This window comes from Anneissia japonica, unplaced genomic scaffold (assembly GCF_011630105.1).
Source record: "Anneissia japonica isolate Jap-2015-1 unplaced genomic scaffold, ASM1163010v1 scaffold284975_len822289_cov185, whole genome shotgun sequence".
NCBI classification, from domain to species: domain Eukaryota; kingdom Metazoa; phylum Echinodermata; class Crinoidea; order Comatulida; family Comatulidae; genus Anneissia; species Anneissia japonica.
In genome coordinates this window covers 427657-448444 of record NW_022699685.1, presented here as the reverse complement: position 1 = coordinate 448444, position 20788 = coordinate 427657, and the positions used below count along the sequence as shown (strand labels likewise).

Genomic DNA, 20788 nt, shown 5'->3' with positions numbered 1-20788 from the left:
GTAGTGTTCTACCATGGAGTATAAAATTAATACCACATTGGTTCTACTGTACTTGAAATTGCATATTTCAAGATTTGTAGGCAACTTTACTACAGTACCTTTTAGTTACGGCATGTTCATTTTAATAATACTGTGTTCATTTGTGATTTCTGCTTGGTTTGAATCATGTTGTATAGTACAGTACATTATTTGCTACAGAACACAATCACAAAACCTAAATCAAGTTGATGCATTGATGATGTCGTCACCACTTCTAATCATATGCTGTATCTCGTGAATTGTGTGTACACAGTGAAATGATAAATTTAGGGAAAGTGTGGGTGTTTAGCTATGCTACATTGCAAATGATAAGTAGGCATCGATAATAAGTGAAGCAAGCTTGTCAACCAAACTGAAGAAAACAACTGCTGGCAACATATGCCACTTGTCAGTGCATGATAATCTGACACATAATGGCATATAGCGTGCAGTAGTGTAGTGCAAATTTCAATTAAATATGATTAATAGTTGCTGATGATTAGTAGAGAGGCTTACAATACAAGTCATGCTTTTGTTACAGCTTGTCAGTGTTACTATCGTTACTTAATTTTATTTTTTTATGTGATGGTTTTTTTTTTCTGAATCATCTTAAATTAATAAATAGTTCTGTAGTCAGTAAACACTCCAATAACTTTAAGCATTTGCTGATTAATGATCACAATTAGCTTCAACACTTCATTTTCTTTTTTTATTATGTTTATTTACATTTGGCTTTAATTTAATGTCTCATTCTAGAATGTAACATTTATTTTAACATAAATTATATCTCATATATTTTATAACATCATCTGATAGCAGGCACAGGGACTGTATGACCCCATGGCCTTTGCCTACAGGTAGGGATTATAGTCACTGTCACGTACTACTGAGGGAGCTGCGCTTTTGTAAAGCAATGTGACCTTAGGGTAGATTCACTCTTCTATTCGTCTCAAAACTGACCTAGAATTTAGATGTGAAAGAAAACTGTCTCGGCATACGCACTCTTTGCGATAACATCAAATCCTGGATGTTATTTTTGAGTAGGTAATGACAACAAACAACAACATACAGTCATAGCCTAGGCATAGATTAAAATGAATGTTCTTTTATTGAACAAAGACCAGCCTAGACTACCTACAGTAGGCCTAATAAGCAGGGGTTTTTAAAATTTTACAAATATACAATTTTTACTGGTTGGCTGGTTATTTTTACCAGTAAAATTGGCGGCAAAATTGGCTTTGGGAGAACACTATTTACCAATTTTTTAAAATATTCTGTGCCACACCAATGTTGTTCATTACACTTTACACAAGAACCAGTAAAATTTTGCCCAGGCAGTGTTCCTATTTTTTTGCCGATTTTAGACTCAAAATGTTCTTATAATTGTTCTTATTTTTACACACTTTTTAAGCATAGAAAATTATTATTGTATAAGCAGTATATTAGTGTACTGTATTATAGAGGGTTATATTTCATACAGTAGTCACACCTACTGTACTGCACATATACTGTAGTACAAATTTGATTTCTTGGTTTTTCTATTTAAAATGAAATAAAAACCTGATTTTACGTTTAGTTTTAAGCGATTTCAGCCTCAGTATTCTTATAAAATGTGTTCTTATATAAAAAAAAAAGTAATAAGGTAACAGACTGATGTACAGTACATACTGTACTGTACATGTATTGACTATCATAAAGCTAGTGGGAGCCGTGCAATCAAAGAGCAAATTTACACTATACTGATTAGTGCAACTGAATGAACCTTGTAAAATACACAAACTGTTACGTTTGCTTACTTTAACCATAACAACAACAAGTGGCATGTTTTAGCTTGGAATTGATCTCTAAGACCAGGATAGAACACCAGTGATGTTGGACTTCGCCCATGTCTTACTCCCAACACTCTCGTAGTCATTAATTTATTAATTTTTTTGTCAAATTAATATGGGGATAAAATAAATTTGTTCAGATACTATAATATTAATTTACAAATTATTTTTCATACACAATTTTTTTTTGTGATGATTTATAGTGAATTTCAAAAGTTGTATTGAATGCTATCCCTACAGACTTACAGTAGATAAACCTCGTATCTAAAAGCATCAGTTACTAAATTTAAAATATGTCATTATCTAGACCTGTGCCCTCTTATATTAAAAAATTCTATAGTAGCATATCAAAATTACTTGCTGTAAAGTGCTATTAATATTATAGGCAGCCTGATTATAGGTCTACTTTCACTAATTAATCTTTCTAGACACAGTTTAAGGCTATATAATAATAGTCGATGCCTGCAGACATCAGATTTATATTAGAATTTAGCCCCTAGAAACTTGTTAGAAACAATTTTGCTCAGGTAAAAACAAATAATTTTTTTTTTAGTAATAACAAAAGAATGAATACAGGATAATAGTCAAATAGGTTAGTAACTATGTACAGTATACTATGACAACTATGAGTTGAAATAAGTATGTAATACTGTAAAATATGAAAAAGCATGTTTAAATTAGCACCAGTTGTTATTGTCAGATGTTAAATTTTGTGTGTGTGTACTATACAAAGTTGTATTGAGCAAAGCCTATAGTTTTGTGAACTATGAACGTGCCAAGTAGTGAATATTATGCTATAAATGGTGAAGAATAATTATTTAATCCATATTTCTGCAGTTTCATGACAATGCGGTTGTCATCCAGTTGGCATGACATCATATGAAGCTTCTTACATTATAGCTACAGTAAATTATAATTAATACATCAATTTAATATTTGACCACAAAAAACAGGTAATTTGGTTTAAACAGTGTAATTTTTATTTTGAAATTTATAAGTTATTATTAATTGTAATTTACAGTATCAAGTGAATATTTTTGAATAACGGATGCATAAATACGTCAATACTATTTGATAATATTTGCATAGACCCTTATTGTTTGTTAATAAATGGAGTTTTGTAGTTAAAGAGTCCATAAATCAGTGACAATTAAATTCCTTTGATTTTTATCAATGAAAGTTTATAACTTAAAAATTTAAAAAAAAATGTTTTTCATATCAGTTATACTTCAAATTAGAAATTTTTTCAAGTTCTTTTATCCTTTAATTTTAAATAAAATATGCAGCTTTTAAATTTTATTTTTGAAAGATTTTCCAGATGTTATTGCCAGACAACAAACATTCGTTGCTACTGTAAATGGTTGTCTTCAGTATAGCGTTGCTTCCGTCGCCTTATTAACTCTTGAGTCCAACAGTCTACATTTTACAAGCTCATTGGATACAGTACATTTTGCTAATTATTCAAATCTTGATCAATCCTCATTTTTTCCTCGTTAACAGTTTTGAGCACAATTGAGCAAAGGACGATCAGCACTACATACACATTGCAAAGGTCAACTATTTTGTTTTCAATGGATTGTAGAATGATTTTTCATACCATTATGTTTATAAAGCTTGAGGGTGCTACAATATACTGTACAGTACATTAACATTTTTAAAAGAGTTAGGAATTGAAAATCTTATCTTAGCTCCATCTCACAGATTTGTGTGATTTCCCAAATATAATTTTTAAAAATATTCAGTGGCAGATTCAAGGGTGGGAGGAGGGAGCATCCAGCCCAGGGCCACTACTCCCTTCCCCCCTTAATTTTTCAAAATTGAAAAAATGGAGGAAAAAGGAAATTATTGTCAAATTTAAGTCTAAGAGTGCTATTTCCGGTGCCATGATCATAATTTTTCTTAGGTCAGCCCCAAACCATGGTGGGTCTGAGGTGGGTGGAACCTCTTCAAAATTCTCTTTCTGGGCCTCGACCTATTTCTAATTTCTGGATACAGTATGCCACTGATAATTATGTTGTTTATGCACAGTTACAATTTCGTTAGAAAGTGGGAATCACTCCAGTAACCTCATTTTGTATTGTAAGGCAAGTTTATCAGATTATGATTTTATAATAGTTTTGAAATAAGTAGAAACAGGAATCAATATAAATATTACAAGCATGAATGCATTGTCTGAATACAACTCATTATCTATACTCTTTAGTATGGTAATTAAATTTATTGTTATCTAAAAAAGATATTATTGTTACTGTACATTATTTCTCTCTTTGTCCAGTAATGATGAGTTTTCAGGTGATGTTTCAAACGAGCATTTGGTACACCATTGCTCTATAATTTGTTTTCATCTAAAATGATGAACCTTACTTAAAAGCATCTCTTTCTCAAGTTACAAATTTAATTTTCCGTACCTCAGTACCACTCAGCACACGCTGCCGATATAGAAATCCTTTTTTCTAATTCTATTCATCTACACAATACTAATGTTAAAAGATGTTATTATTTAAGTACAATTTAGGCCTATTTAATTGTTGTTATCTGTATGTTCTGTATACATCATGTGCAGTATAACGGTATATATATTGTATTGTGTTTATATTTTTACTTGCTAATATAATCTTTTATTTTAATTACAGTACTGGATATGTTTTTTAATACTTTGTAAAATTGCCAGTTGGAAACTAATTTGTGATTTTTCGAACAATAATATCCTTGAATCTTGTATCTAAATATCTGTTGACAACCTGTGCATATGAGCTGATATTAATGACTATTGTTGTAAATGCTTTCTCGTACCATGAAGGAATTAGTTTAAACTCCATGCTAATAATTATTTAGGCCTATTTTATGCTTCATATTTTTTGGGTTTACAGTATTTAGAGTCACATTTTGACAACATTTTTAAGCATTAGGAAGAAAAAAATTCATTCTTTATACAAATGATAAATTAGAATTTTTTTTTTTTTTTTTTGGTTAATCTAATTTGTGTCCATTTCTTTTTTATATTGATATATGAAATTAGAGAAAACTTTTCACTTTTGAAATAGACTTCAATTTTATCTCCTGCCCATCGCTTTCCAAACAACAAAACTTTTTATTGTATCACATTTCCTAGTGGGTTGGAATGATATAGTTTGATGAGTGCTTTATGGTAGTTTAATTTTTTCTAATCAGAATTTATTATTGAAAAAAGACAATTAATCTCAATGCTTTATTATTATAATATGATATAATAATGTATTATTTATATGTAGTATAATATTTTAGTATTTTACTTTTGTTTGCTCAGTATGTATTTCAATATGTATGTTTTTCAATATGTATGTTTGTGTTTTTCTGTTTTTGTTTTGTTGTTTTTTGGTTTTTTTTCATTTTTATCTTCGTGCAAAAACAGTCTTGTGAAAAACACCGATATGGTGATACAAGTTTTCTACGTTTTAAAATAAAGTTGTTATTATTATTATTAATATTATTATTATTATTATTATTATTATTATTATTATTATTATTATTATTATTATTATATGATATATATTCTGTTTTGTTGCAGAGTGGAACAGGGCATAAACCATGGTGGAAAGCTAACTTCTTCATTAAGGAACCGGTACTTTTTGGGACATGGGATGGTGTGTTTACATCATGTATGATAAATATATTTGGTGTAGTTATCTTTTTACGAACAGGATGGATGGTGGTAAGTCATGTTTATTAGAAAAATACTAATTGTTGCTGATGTGTTTGTCCGTTGGGTATTTGGGTCTACAAACCTTTTTCAACCCTGTGGCATAATTACCGCTGCAAAACATGTCTCTAGTAGATCTTATATGCAGTTCATCAAAAAGAGATTCCCCAGATACCACAGGGATTGACAAAAAGCAAATCTAATTGCTGGTGTGTGGCTCTCCTGAGGTTGGATACTTTAATTATGTTTGGATTATAGTAGTAGTGTATGATAATAAAGTAGAAAAAGGGTCATTAAATGTCTTCTGCATATTTCAACCATGGTATTAAATATTTCACCTAAAAAAGTAAATCCAGCCTGGCAGTTTCGCTCTAAATACATGTTTTTACATAGTATTCATTTTTAACATGATCTGTTCCTAATTCAATTTAACTTGTTCCTCAGGGTAATGCAGGAATAGGGTTGTCTGTGTTGATTATCTTCATCACAGTGATTGTAGCTTTAGTTGCAGCTTTGTCGGCAATTGGCATTTGTGAAAGGTGTAAGATACAGAGTGGTGGAGTCTATTTTCTGTTGTCACATGTATTAGGGAGTAGAATGGGAGGTACTCTTGGCATCATGTATGCATTTGGTCAGGTAAACATTAGTTTCCTTTCTGCCTTTGAAGAAATCATATTTATATTTTTTGTATGCCTATCAAACCCATTTATTAATTTATTTTGAAATTATTATTTAACTCTAATTTCAAACTCAAATTTCTCATCGGATATGTTTTCATTTCATTTATTTGTTTCAAAAACATTAAAATTTACAGGAATAGAAACAGCAAGGAACAAGCACAAACAAAAATGAGATAGGACACCCCAAAAGTGAATTATTGTCAACTGGGGATCCTTCTCAAAAAACAAATACTGCCAATATAAAATTTTGCTTATTTTTTACTGTATATGAAACAATCAAAGTTTAAACATTAAAAAATTTGTTTTTAAACCATACTATTTGATCGTTTAATGTCTGAGTGATTCAAGTTTTTATAATTCACCACAGATACTGTTAATATAATATTGATTGATTAATCGGTTGAGAGATAAAATATATATATTTTTTTTAACAGACAGTTGCATGTGCTTTGTATTGCACTGGTTTTGGTGAATCTGTATCTGAAACACTAAACTGGGACAATACTTGGGCAGTGAGAGGTGTTGGTATTGGCACCATTTTGCTTTTGCTGGCTGTCAACATTGCAGGCGTCAAGTGGGTTATTAAGATGCAGCTTATACTCTTAGCTATATTATGTGTTGCAACATTGGATTTCGTTGTTGGGACATTCACACATTCTGATGCAGGTAGGCTGTAATTAAATTTTCTTATCTTTTAGTGCCATCTTATCACTCTGACATTATCAGCATCATTGTCATCAAAATAATCCAGCTCAGAACATCTCTGAAATTATGCATTTTAGTCTAAATCTAACTATGGAACAAAATATTTTGCTGTTGCTTTCCCTGTCTTATGAAACAAGTTTCTAGCCTCCATTTGTTAAAATAAAAGCCCTATTCATGCCTTTAAAAAACAAATGAAGTCCTAACTCCTCCACCGCCACTTCCATCAGAATAATTCCTATCATTCCTTCATCCACATACCATATCTAGCTGCTAATGCTTTTGTTGGAAGTGGTAAGTAGGACAGGTTTTTGGGATTGAATGTTCCTTTCTAATATATTGGTCTGTAAATTTGAGAGATGCAATACAAATTAATTACTATATACTGCAACTGGTTTTGTGTGTGTGTGTGTGTGTGTGATTTTTTTTTTTTTTTTTTTATTTGTCTTCTGGGTTGTGCAGTATTGGTAATACTTAGACTTAATCACCAATTTGAGCAGTATATTTTAAATGTATTTCCTCTCTGCTTTTTTTTGTTATATAATTGATATAATTGAACAACTACTTTAACATTTGAGATTATGATTATCATAAATTATTGACATAACAAACATGCCACTGTTTAATTCTGTTGTTATTCAAATTACTTGGATATTAAAGTTGCATTTTTAAACCTACCACATGCAATGTGTGTCATTGGTTTTTTACAGTTAAATCTTTTTACTAATAATATAATTCTTTATAAATACACATACGTTGCACCACCATGGTTTTGGCAGGTGAAACTGTATCCATCATGTTTAGCATCCTTTAAATAACTGTTACACAAGAAGGAAGTACTTAGCAATTGAGTCCACACCTGATAGGTGTGGTGATTATTTCCTTAAATTTGATGATCATTTGCGCTCATTGTACCGCAAAAGCTAATTAACTTATTGGCTCTTGTTTCAATTCAGTTGGTATTTTCTACTTTCTCCATTGATAATGTCCATATTTTTTTTCCATTGATATATAATTTTCTCCACTGATACATTTGAATTTTCTTAATTGGTACATAATTTTTTTTATTATTATTTAAAGTTGATTAGTAATTTTAAAGGTTTTAACAAATTTTAATGTTTGTTTTTTTTAACCAACTTTTATGTAATATTTTTTATGTAAGGACACCAACGGAAATAAACCGATTCAGTTTTTTGGGGTTATCCTATAAAGCACAGTTCCATAGTTAAGGACGTACATTTCAGAGAAATGCTATAACAATGACAACTATCTATGTTATGGACGTACGCAGAGAAAATGACTTTTTCGAACATAACATTAAACATTTTAAAAACTCTGTGAGAATGTGCCCCAAAGTTTTACTAAATTATCTTTTTATTGTTCATTGTTTTGTTATATGTAATGTGTTGAAAAGATAGTTTAATACATACTCCAAGTATCGAAATGCACGCCATTTTGTCGGGATTCAATATTAATTATGTCATCATCTGGAATTCCGAATTCCTGATGGTGCCATAATTAATGTCGAAATATTGAATCCCGACACGATGGCGTGCATTTTGATACAAAATTGTTGTAAAGAGTATATTCTATGCTAACTTCATTACATTTTAGACGATTTAATAGATACCACTTTCAACTCCGCTCAATTCATTAGCATATGACTTTACGATGTAAACAACTTTTAATACCCAATCGGCCAAATTTTGATGACGTCATCTTTGGTGACTAATTCGGTCTATTGGACAACATAATAATTTATATTTCTTTTGGATTAAATATTGTATTATTTTATATTTATATATTTATTTTTGTTTTTAACCATAAATTTAGCATTCTTTATGAAATTATCAAGTGGATGCCACAATTCAATGTTTAGAATACAGTACATTTTATACAGTATATTAATCCATCACAAATTCAACTTCATTTTTGATTTCATTTGATTCTCATTTGAGATGTAGATCACGATGTGTCGAAGCATTCCCACGATAGCAATGTTTTTGCAAGAGGGTTAACTCAGTTCTTTTCAACCTCACTGGAATTCTAATGCATTTTATTCATGTCTTAGCTACAGTATTCGTTACTGAACAATAAAAATATGTAATACATCACTTACATTAATTGTAAATCTGCAGTATTATTATAAGCATGTTGATATGTTAATTTTTTCATGGAAATATATTATATTTTGTCCATTGATATATTTCTAATTGAAAATTTGTTTAAAGTTATTAATAACTAATAACATCAAAATTATTATATAAAACTTTATTGACACTTTTGTAACAATCCCAGGAAAAAGAAAAATAAACCAAATAAATAAGGCCAAATAAAATTAATTGTTAGTTTCATGTACAGCATTTGAAATTATTGTTTTGGTAAGGATATTTGCTATTTTCCATTTACTATACTATGTAAGTGGTAAACCCGTTGGTAAATAGTTTTAAAAAAATGTTTATAAAAGAAGTAAAATGAAGCTTTGTAATGTATTCTGCCATAATAAAATTAATTGTTAGTTTCACGGCATTCAAAATTATTGTTTGGCAAATAGCAAGTATTCTTACCAATTTACTATCCTATAGTGGTAAACAGGTTGGTAAATAATTTTTAAAAAGAAGGTTTATAAAAGAAGTAAAATGAAGCTTTGTAATGTATTCCGCCATTTGTTTCTACCTTAACTTTGACTTTGACAACAGTGTTTCAGATATCAATATTTTGTAATTTCTATAATTTTTTTTTTTTTTTTTTTTAATTTTAAATAGCAAATAATGAATTTTTTCATGAGGCAGGCTCCAAAAGTTGGTAATGCGCAGGCAGGGGCGGATCCAGAGATGTCCAAAAGGGGGGGAGGGGACCGATTGAGACAACACTGAAATAGGAGGTCCGGGTGCATTCCCCTGCAAAATTTCTGTGTTTTAGACGCCCGAAAATAACATTTGAGGCGTTCTGGGCTATCGTTTTTTCTTTCTTTTTTCCTTTTTTTTAACCTCTCAAAGAGGAGGGCTACGCCCCTGGGGGCAGGCACATGAAACTAGCAATACATTTTATTTGGTCTAAATGTTTAAAATGTAAAGTGAGACACAGGTACCTTGCTGTGTGTTGTATCATATACACATTTGCTGATAGAATGCTTTACACACAGAGACCCATTAAAGCATGGCACGTCTCATAATTACCTTAAATTTATGACCATTTAATGCAACTATTAAAGCTATCTGCACCATTTGAAGAAATATAGCTCTTTCTCGATGCTCTTTACTTCAATAACTTTACTATGAATCACTCCCCATTTGACAGTTATCTTTGATGACCCAGTTTGTAGCCAACAATGTGTTAAAACTTCACAGAATACTGTAAACTAGCTTTCTAAAGCCATGCACTTGCTATGCTTGACGGTCGTCAGCTGATGTAATTTACCCGCGTAACGAATCATTTTTAAAGAGGACCTATTCAGAATTCAACTGACAATCAGCAGACGGCATCGCGTCGTCTAACGCTCACAGGGCGTGGAGTTGTACGATGCAGTACCTGTAAGTGCTCGGTTAACGGTACAAAAATAAAATTATGCAAATTAATTACTTTTTGTCAAGTGACAGCTTCATGAAAACAAGGTATAAGAAAGTTTTGTCATAAATTGAAGTTGTTTTATTCGCAGACAATTGGAAGACAAGCTTTGAAAACCACAAAGCTATAACTTAAAGCCGACACAGAAGAGTATATAATATGCTGACATAATTTGATGCAATACACAATATACAATATGCTGACAGTTTTATGCAATATGGTGACTAAGCATACAATACAATGTTTGAAATGCAGACTCAATAATTGTAAAGTTCAAATTTCAATTCACAGCCAACATATGTTGGTTAGCTATGTCGGATAAAACCACCAAGCTATACATTAGCTCTAATTCAAGTTGGGTGAATGACCCTGGAACCTACCACTAAATAGAACCTAAGTCCTTGTCACTTTGTTGTTTATGTTATATTTTCTCATCTATATTATTATTTTTTGCCATTGAGTCATGAGAATTATGATAACGTGTCAGTATAAAGGGGCTTGAACCTGTCGATATGTTCTCACTGGAATTTTAAGTGTTTTTGTATGATTTCAGTATTAAACAATTCAAATTAAAAAAAAACAAAAATAATATACCAAACACTGTAACCACCATATCGCAACTGTAATACATTATCGATCCATCAAGTTTTTACTGTAAAATACTCTCGATATATTTGTACAGGCCTTCTTAAAGGTCAAGATTTATTTGTCAATATAATTTAATATTTTTAAGTAAAGTAAATACACATACAGTACATCAGGTATTTTAATACTCACAACTTCATGCCTAAATGCTCTCATTGTTGGCAAAAGCACATCGTATTCCTCAGTAAATAGAATAATATAAATGAAAGGTTTCCAATTTTAATTCTGTGGTCACTAGGAACAAGCTAGTTAAGTTTTTTTTTTTTTTAACTTCTTTTTTATTGACCCTGTTTATCTTTATATGTATATCGATGAATATTGATTTCTGAATTGGAAATAAATTTTCTTTTCAGCAAATGGTTTCCTTGGCATCGGTAGTAAAACATTCAAGAATAACACTGGCTCAAGCTACATGCCGGGTGAAAACTTCTTTACTGTATTTGGTGTGTTTTTTCCGACTGCAACCGGTGTAATGGCTGGAATAAACATGAGTGGCGACTTAAAGAAACCTCATAAAAACATTCCACACGGTACATTGTCAGCTATAGCAGTTACAACCATCATGTATTTAGCATTTTCACTTCTACTTGGTGCAACTTGTACAAGATATGCTTTACAAAATGATTATATGATAGCAGAAAAGGTAAGCTTATTATAGTTTGTCCTTCAAAATTTGAAACCACCTACAATATGGGACATATTAGTACATTTAAGGTGTTCTCGGGGTTCGGTCTTCAATTACAGGGTTTACTTTATGTTATAATTGAAGATTGTTATTTTGTTCTTTGAAAAAGTGGTCTTGAATAAGGGTCTCTCCAAATTAGAGTGGTGCACCATATTATACTTGTAAATTCTGAATCTAGTAAATTTTCCATATGATAATTATATGACCAAATATTTTAAATTAAACATGCTGTCTTTTGGCAATGTACGTTCTGTCCTTTGCCACTTGTATATGCTGTTGCCAGGTGTGATAATTGTCAATTATATATTTTTAAAACTGTATTCATTTGGTAACTTGCGCAAAAATGTCAGTTATCGTGATCAGTCATTTTGTATATAAAAACACTTGTTTCGATTCAAAGCAAAAGAGCGTGAAAAAAGCATCGGTTTTGTAATTTATATGCCAGAATTTGATATCAATACTGGAGCTGTAACTTACTTGAGCAAGTCTGTCACAAATCAAGTAAGTTACAGCTACCAGCATTGATATCAATGCTGGTAGCTGTAACTTACTCGATTTGTAACAAACTTGCTTAAGAACGTCTTAAGGACATTGGCTGATATATTTTATCAATAAATATGTACCCTCAGTTATCTTTGATTGATCTAGAGTGCCCCAAATATCCAGATTATCAGTATACCTGATAAGTGACAGATATCAATGATATAAGAGGAACTATTTTGAATGACATTGAGACAATTTTACAATCTTATTTATCATTATAGCTGTTAATTTTCTTCAGTTATTTCAGTAATGCATTTGAAATAATAATCTATCATTACTTTTTTGGTTGCAATTAAGCAAAGCTAGGAGGGCAATATTATAACAAATTAAATAACTTAAACAAATTAACAATAATTTTTTAAGTAAACCAACATAATAATAATGTGTGTGTTCTAAAATATAAACTTTAGTACATTTTGTTAGAATTTGTATTGATAAATGCCCATAAAATGTATCTTGAAATTGTTTAATTTTTTTTTTTCAGGTATCTCTAGTAGGGTTTCTATGGTTACTTGGTTTATACATATCAAGTTTATCTTCCTGTCTCGGTGGATTATATGGAGCACCTAGAATACTCCAGTGCATTGCTAATGAGAATGTTATACCAATTATCAAATTTATGGGCCATGGAGTAAGTATCAAACAGACACATATCATGTACCCTAATTTACATAATTCTATTCGTTTATGTACATAATTGCATTCTCTGTACATATGTCTTTGATTGAAAAGAATACCTCATTTTAGTAAATTAAATAAAAATAAATAAAGTAATTCTGAATTAAAATTAAGACATACTTTTAATTTATATTGAATATATTTTAATGAATGATATTATTAAATAAAATTAATGACATATATTTACAATCACTTGATTATAGATGATAAACTTAACTATAATTAAATTCATTGGCCATTAGTGAATCAACTGGCATGTGATATGACCTTATTGATAAACAATAACATAATTAAACTATATAAGAAATATATTAAATATAAATAAAGATTCCCATTAATTCTTAAATTGTCCTCTTACATGATATCATAATTAAAGTTATATGTTAATATATTATAAATTTAGGAGTTATATGCTAAATTACTTTTTTAATGAAAATATGGATAAATAATACGAAAGACTCAGTCTCCATTTTAAGATATGTTGGCCTACTCTTGAAGACATTTTTAAGGATTGATACTTCACTGTTGTGGCCTCTTAAATAGCCCCTTATGATCAGCTTTGCTACATAAATCACCTTTATTGAATATGGTTATGGTTTTAGAAAGTGAATTTTAATGCATAAGCTATTCTAACTCCTATGCTAGTTTAAAACTGTTCAGAGATATATATCTACCTTGCATATCAAATTGGATGTACAGAATCTGTTCACACACAAAGATGTCCAGTGTCTACTGCAAATCAAAATACCATAATTTTTATAACAGAATTAATTGGCTTATTAAATTTCAATTTAAAAAATTAAATCCAGTTGCCTGGTTGCTGACAAGTGCTATCATCAATGCCCTTAAATTTGGGATAATCTAAATAAGAACAACAATTCATATAAATTTATAATAATAATATTAATAATAATAATAATAATAATAATATTAATAATAATAATATTAATAATAATAATATTAATAATAATATTAATAATAATAATAATTAAATATTCATAATGCACTAATTTCAAATAAATGATTAAAGCACAGAGAATACAACTAGAGAAAGAATTTAAACAAATATATGAAGAATTGTACATTTAAAAAACAAATACAGTAATAATGTTTGTGATTGTCTATGCAAAATTTAAAATTTTGTAACATTCATGCCTGGAATTAGAACTAGATCATGGTTTAATCTTGTTGGGACAGTTCCAAATTACACTGGCAAAAATTGGAATCTACTACCTCTACAGCAATTAAAGTTTGTTTGCATTAAACAGGGCCAATAAATATTAAGGTCAGAATGATGATTTTGAACAATATTGGTATCTCATAGGTTTCTCCTCCTTTAATACCACTATGGGATGCATATTTGGTTTGATGTAAGTTGAGTAGATTTTGAAATACTGTACCAGAGGTTACCATGTATAGATTCTGTAGTTGGGTATGTTGTACAATTGAGTCACTACTGCACCTTGTCTCACTAACATAAATTGCATTCATAACTCTGCATTTAATGTTTGGTTACATTTGTATATCGCACATATAACATAACGTATGTAATATTAAGCAATTAGTATAGTTTCATATCATACAATAGTGGAAATTATTATACGAAGGTTAGCTTAATGCATGAACAAATTTCCTGGGGGCCTGCAAGGGTGAGTCTGCCCTTTCTTTCCACGTGCGTGCGCCATAGTTGTAGGTGTAAAAAAAAAACACTAGCCAAGAATTCATCACACTGTGCGATATGGTGATACATACAAGTTGTTTTGACCTATTGTACACAAATCGGACAAGGTCGTAAACTGTGCACTGATGAAAAATTAGTCTACAATTTGAGATAGGAAAATAACATTAGGAGTTACAATGATGATGTCAGGATTGACTTATAAAAAATATAATAAACCATTTATTTCCTAATAGATAAACACATGCAGTACTGTACTTTAACTTTAATAACAAAGCTATATAATTTTTTAAAAGCACAAACATTTTGAAATAATAAATACTTCTACTGTACATTATACAGTTTTCTAAAAACTGGCACAGCACACAGGAACAAGATTTAACTGATGGTTTATTTTTACAATCGTTTGGCAGGCTGCCAATCTGAATTAGGTTTACTTACATCAACAAACTATTTACACTGTATAAATTACAATATCCTACATGGCAGTAACATTGTATTTTGCTCTAGGGCATCAATTAATAATACTATGTAAGCATGTATGGTAGAGATTGTGCTTTTGGCTTCCATTACGAGGATTGAGGATCGTGAGTTAGATCATGGATCATTAGTTCAGGCTAGATCAACTGCATGTCACAGTTGTCTCTATCCTTGGACATGGTACTTATTTAGTAGTCTCTTTACTACAAACATAATTATATTATAAATGGAAACATGGTAGGATGTAAGATACATAACATTTGTTGAATGTATTTACTGGTCTGCACTAATTGTGGTAATATTATTTATTCAGTAATATTTAATTATTTTCTTTATGTATTTTTTATTATTTGCTTTACATTGTTGGGGTTTTCCATGTTTCTGTACATATACATCATTTTTTAGGTATTTTAACTTATATTGTTTTTTTTAATATTTTTTATGAATATTTGTAATGAGTTGAAATGTACTCATTGCTATTCCATATTGGACAATAAAATTGAACCTGAATACTAATCCGAGTTAACCACATTAAGATGAGAGATATTAGCCAACAAGATTGTGCAAGGTTCAATTTATTCATCATATAAATAACTTACATGAAATTTGTATTCTTGGGTCAAAAATACAGGTACAAAGAATACCAAAAACAGGTTAAACATTTCGAATCAACAACAAATTATACATAAATATAACACAAGCAATACCATAAATGTTAAACTATAGTATATTTATATTAAAACCTGGTATTTGAACATTCAGAAATTTGTAATATTTAAGATAAAAGTATACAATATACAGTGAGTATGGGAAAATACTTTTTTCTGGTTCATGTATATTTAACGATTATTATAAAGTGCAGATACATAGAGTACCACAGTTGTGTCATCACGACGCCAGGTGATGCCCTCTGTTGTCAACAGACGTTGGTTCTTTTAATACGCCTGAATGACTTCATAGGCTTTCTGGAATAGGCATTTTAAAATCTAATATTTTACCATCAAAATGTACTAAAAACACAAAAGCTCGCATTTAGTTATGGAACACACATTTATTCATCAATTAAAAGTAAGATACAACATCTTAATAATTACGTTAGAAATTGGGATCAATGGTTTGTCAGTGAAGAAAATGGCATCCGGTTGAATTCATTTTGCAACGATAGCAATGGGGTAGTATGACGTGGTATCCTGACGTAACACTTTAGTACTCTATATTGAATGAAACACTAAAATCAGACAATTTCTGATTTAATTTGAATGCTAATTGAAACATTTCTAATTTGCATCTTGTATAACAGAAAGGACCCAACAAGGAACCAGTGATTGCTCAGCTACTGGTCTGTTTTGTGGCCATCCTGTTCATCTTTGTCGGACATGTCAATCAACTCGGACCCATTGTTACCATGCCGTTCATGTTGACCTACGCTGGCGTCGACTACGCATACTTTGCGCTAGCTATGAGCTACGACAAAAAGAAACTGGAGAAAACTCAAAAGAAAATGTCGGAGAAACAAGAGAGCTTTCTTTCTCATCTCATAGACAAGAACAAGGATGAACAGGTGGTGCTGCCAAATGGATACGGTACCATGAAGAATGAGGAGGAGGAGGAGGAGGAAGAAGAAGAGGAGATAACAAATAGTAGTTCACCGTTGAGAACTAAAGAGGAGCTTCGTAGCCAGGATGAGAAGTCTGATAAAGAACCATCTGATACTGGAGACAAAAAGGCTCTGCTTGATGAAGACAAAGATGTTGATGATAAACAAGGTTCGTTTTTCTGTTATAATTGTACAATTGCTATTTTTAGGTTGCCAATTTCAGCAGTTAGCGGCTCTGTAGCTTCTTTTTTTGTAGACTTTCCACAAATCTCTTATTTATTGATTTTTCCTAGTGTTACAAACTTTTGGAGAGCACCACCAGCGTCTGTTTATATTGAGAAACTTTTTATGTTGTTGAATTTGGATTGCGGAATTAGACCAAGAAAATGTATAGTATAGATGCCATTGGTTCTAAGAAATGATATGGAAATGCTGCCATTGGTGCCAAAACTTATTTTTAATTGTTTTCCCTCATTTAGGCAAAATTTAGGGACTGAAATTCGGTCTAGCATTTTTGCAGTATGTGATATATTAAATTAACTTAATTGTTGTTATTATTTCCACTTGTTTTAAAAATTTACCACAAAATAATGAGCTGGTATTTATCAGTTCTGATGGTATTGGATAATATGAAATATAAATTGACTGGTGTTTAATTTTGCTGTTTATGTTTCAGACCCACCCCGACCCTTTACTAGTGAGATCCACCGAATGCCAGAATCTTGGTACTCCCACCTTTGCAATAGATGGGTATCACTCTTTGGGGTTTGTATTCTTCACTTTCCATTTGTATTTCAGTTCACTATCTTAAGTATAAAAAATATGAAATATCCATGTCCAGCGTCTTATTTCAGTGGTACTTTATGTTCATCGACAAACACTGTGACAGACCCTGGAGTAGACCCTAAGTGCAATTATTTTCATGCTAATATGTGTTATAGAAATCATAGCCTCATCTTTGTAGTAAGTAATGTATTTGTAAGATGTTAAAGGTTTTATTTTTTGAGGGAAATCATTACTATTTTAATGTATTTTATGTGGTTACATATGTAAAAATAGGCTTCTGATAGGAGCATGTGTATACTGCAGAAACTAGGTCAAATTGCTTTTAAACATAGTCCTTTGTCGGACAAGGTGCTATCAGCCATTGGTCATCTGTCGAAACGTAGGACCAATTACCTACTCCCTGATAAAACTACATTCACACTGTGCCTGGCATGCCTGTCAAATGAAGTGAAATGAAATGAACCTTAACATATTCCATTTTACAGAAAAATTCCATGTAACTAATCCTGCGTTCATTAGAACTTGTGAAAACTGATTTCACAACTTGTAACATGCGAGAACAAGAGAAGAGGCCATTCATTTGCCGAACGCTAAAATGCCATTTCTTTTTTTCCTATTCAGGATTTTGACAAGCGCCCTTACACGGATGTGCTCCTTGGCCAAGCCTAGCCTATGTAAAAAAAGCATGAATTAGGACTCTGTAAAATGTATTCAGAATGTTATACAGTGCAAATCATAAGATTGCAAATAAAAGATACAAAAAACACTTTTTTTTTTAATTTGAAATAATATTATTTAAACAAATTGCAATAAATACATCTGCTCATTTTTGTTACATCCGCCATTTTCCACACCACTTGTGCAAATCGAGGAAGAAAATTCTACTCGAGTTCACAACTTGTGTTTACAAGTTCAGTGACCAGATAAACACATTTCACAAGTTGTGAACTGGGAAACATCGACTTCACAAGTTCTAATGAGCGCAGCATCAACACATTCTATTTTACAGAAAAGTTCCACTACCACAGCATAAAAGAAATCTGTGCAAGCAGAGTATACTCAAAAATGTATCATTTGGGTTGTACAACAATGTTGAGGTTAACAGTTGTATGGTATACAGTATAATAATACAGAAAGGAGAATAAAATTAATAAGTGTTGAGGAAGCTGTAGTATTTTTTAAATATGCAAAAAGCAAGCAATATTGTATTTTGTTATTTCAGGTAATGTGCTGTGTTGTGATCATGTTCTGTATTCAGTGGAGCTATGCATTGGTCAACATTTCCATAAGTCTTCTCATCTTTGTTTACATCGGTCAAGCCAATCCCGGTGTTTATCCAGGAATTGCTGATTTCAATTTTTTTCGATGGCTACAATTCTCATGTCAGCGTTTATGCAGGTATGATTTCATAGGTGCATGCTCGTATGTGAATGTATGTACATGTATGTGCGTACATATAAGGCTTAACATACCAAAACGAGCATCAGACCAGAAAATTTTAATTGACTTTTTATAATACTCTTATTCTCCACATTGTAAGCTTTAAAATGATGGGTCATTTACTGGAATCAACTTACTATTGCCAAAGTTATGAGTAAAAGTATTACAGCTTCTCTGTACTAAAGTATACAATACTGCCACATTATGCTAATTACACAGTTTACAATTAACAACAGTACACTGGTTTTGGAATGGCAAGCCTCATATGTATGATGCATATGTATGTTGTTATTGGAAGTATGTATAGTGTGTGTTTTGGATGCTTGTTTATATACCTGTATACATGTATGTGTGTTTATGTAAGTGAGCTGGTATTTCATTTTGTATAGCATTATGAATATTTGTAGTTTTTTTATTATCATTCTCTTTTAATTTAAATTCTTTTTTCAACATTTTGTATAATTCAATTGAAACCCTCCTTCTTTTTGTCGAACAGAATATTAGAGGGAGCCTTTTCTATTGTAACTGTGTTCATTGTTAATAACAATGTACACAGTTTAAATAAAATATGTGTACATTGTTAATAACATCTTATAGGCATCAATATACATGAGACCTAAATGAATATTCATGAGCAACTATTGCAACGCTAGAATCTTTTCAGTACATGCAATATCGATTAAATTATCGAAAGTTGTAGCTCATAAATTTGGATTTCAATATTCCATTGCATATTAATATGAAATGTACACATGTTTTTACCAGAGGCTGCTGAAATACAGTACCTTTTTAGTTTTTTTTTAATTATTTATTTATACCTTTTTTGCATAATACATACATAACATTGAACAGAAAAACTAACAATGAAAAAGTCTTAGTATAAAATAGATATTACAATATAATACAAGACAATTGTTCAAGAGAAAAAAAAAAGAAAATAATAGTTTTCACATTTCAAACTAAAATCAATTATTTGATAGTTATTGATTCCTTAGATTTTTCACTTTTATGTAGAATATCCCAATTTATTTTTCCAAGTTACTTGTTTATTCAGCCACATGAAATTTATCTATTTCCTTTTTTCTCAACATTCATAGTAAAATCTTTGTGGAATACTCTTGGTTTAATGTAATACTATGAACTGTTGGCATATCCTAACAACTACAAAGACAGTCCAAATGAAAAGTTCTCCATGAGTAAGTCAGTGGTTTTGTGTTCACTGAATGCTATTGTTGCTTATTGGTTGTGAATCTCAAGAATTTTATTCTACTACAATAGCAATCCAGCTGAGCGATTGGCCAAGAGGTTCCTGCTTCTTGTTCTGTAGACCCTGGTTCAAACCTAGCCAGCATTGGGTTTTAACCTTCATATCGAGAGTTAGATGGGCTAAGGACTATGTTTGTATTTGTATGTATATTGGTACATGTTGTAGTTAAGTCGGGTTCGAGTTGTTAACAAATGTGGCAAAGACAAGCCAAACCAGTCACTCGTCGCAAAAACCGATTTTTAATTATTAATACAGTGTTAGAGAGCAAAATAATAGCTATAAAATGGTAAAAAAAATCATCCAAATTGGACATTTCCTTATGAAGTTACAAGCGTTTAACCACACAGCTGTTTAAAGAACAATATATGAGAAATTAGCCTTCAAAGTTTATGATTTCAGGCATTTCTCATGCAGAAACTATCTTTAATTCCTTAAAAAGTGTTGTTTTAACATTGAAAATGGGGAAAATAACAGCATAGGATTGTGTGTATATATATAAAGGTTAGTTTAGTGC

The 20788-nt window shown here is 30.8% G+C and overlaps 1 protein-coding gene across 2 annotated transcripts in view; it reads left to right on the top strand.

Annotated features, from left to right (window-relative positions):
- Window positions 1-20788, top strand: part of LOC117103060 (solute carrier family 12 member 8-like) — a 34594-nt gene that overhangs the window by 4591 nt on the left and 9215 nt on the right. For both annotated transcript variants that reach the window (XM_033243534.1, XM_033243533.1), the window contains exons 3-10: window positions 5395-5538; window positions 5971-6162; window positions 6641-6872; window positions 11474-11763; window positions 12833-12979; window positions 16485-16950; window positions 17458-17546; window positions 18790-18965. In XM_033243534.1, the coding sequence (XP_033099425.1) occupies window positions 5395-5538; window positions 5971-6162; window positions 6641-6872; window positions 11474-11763; window positions 12833-12979; window positions 16485-16950; window positions 17458-17546; window positions 18790-18965 (1736 nt within the window). The remainder of the gene's footprint in view (window positions 1-5394; window positions 5539-5970; window positions 6163-6640; window positions 6873-11473; window positions 11764-12832; window positions 12980-16484; window positions 16951-17457; window positions 17547-18789; window positions 18966-20788) is intronic.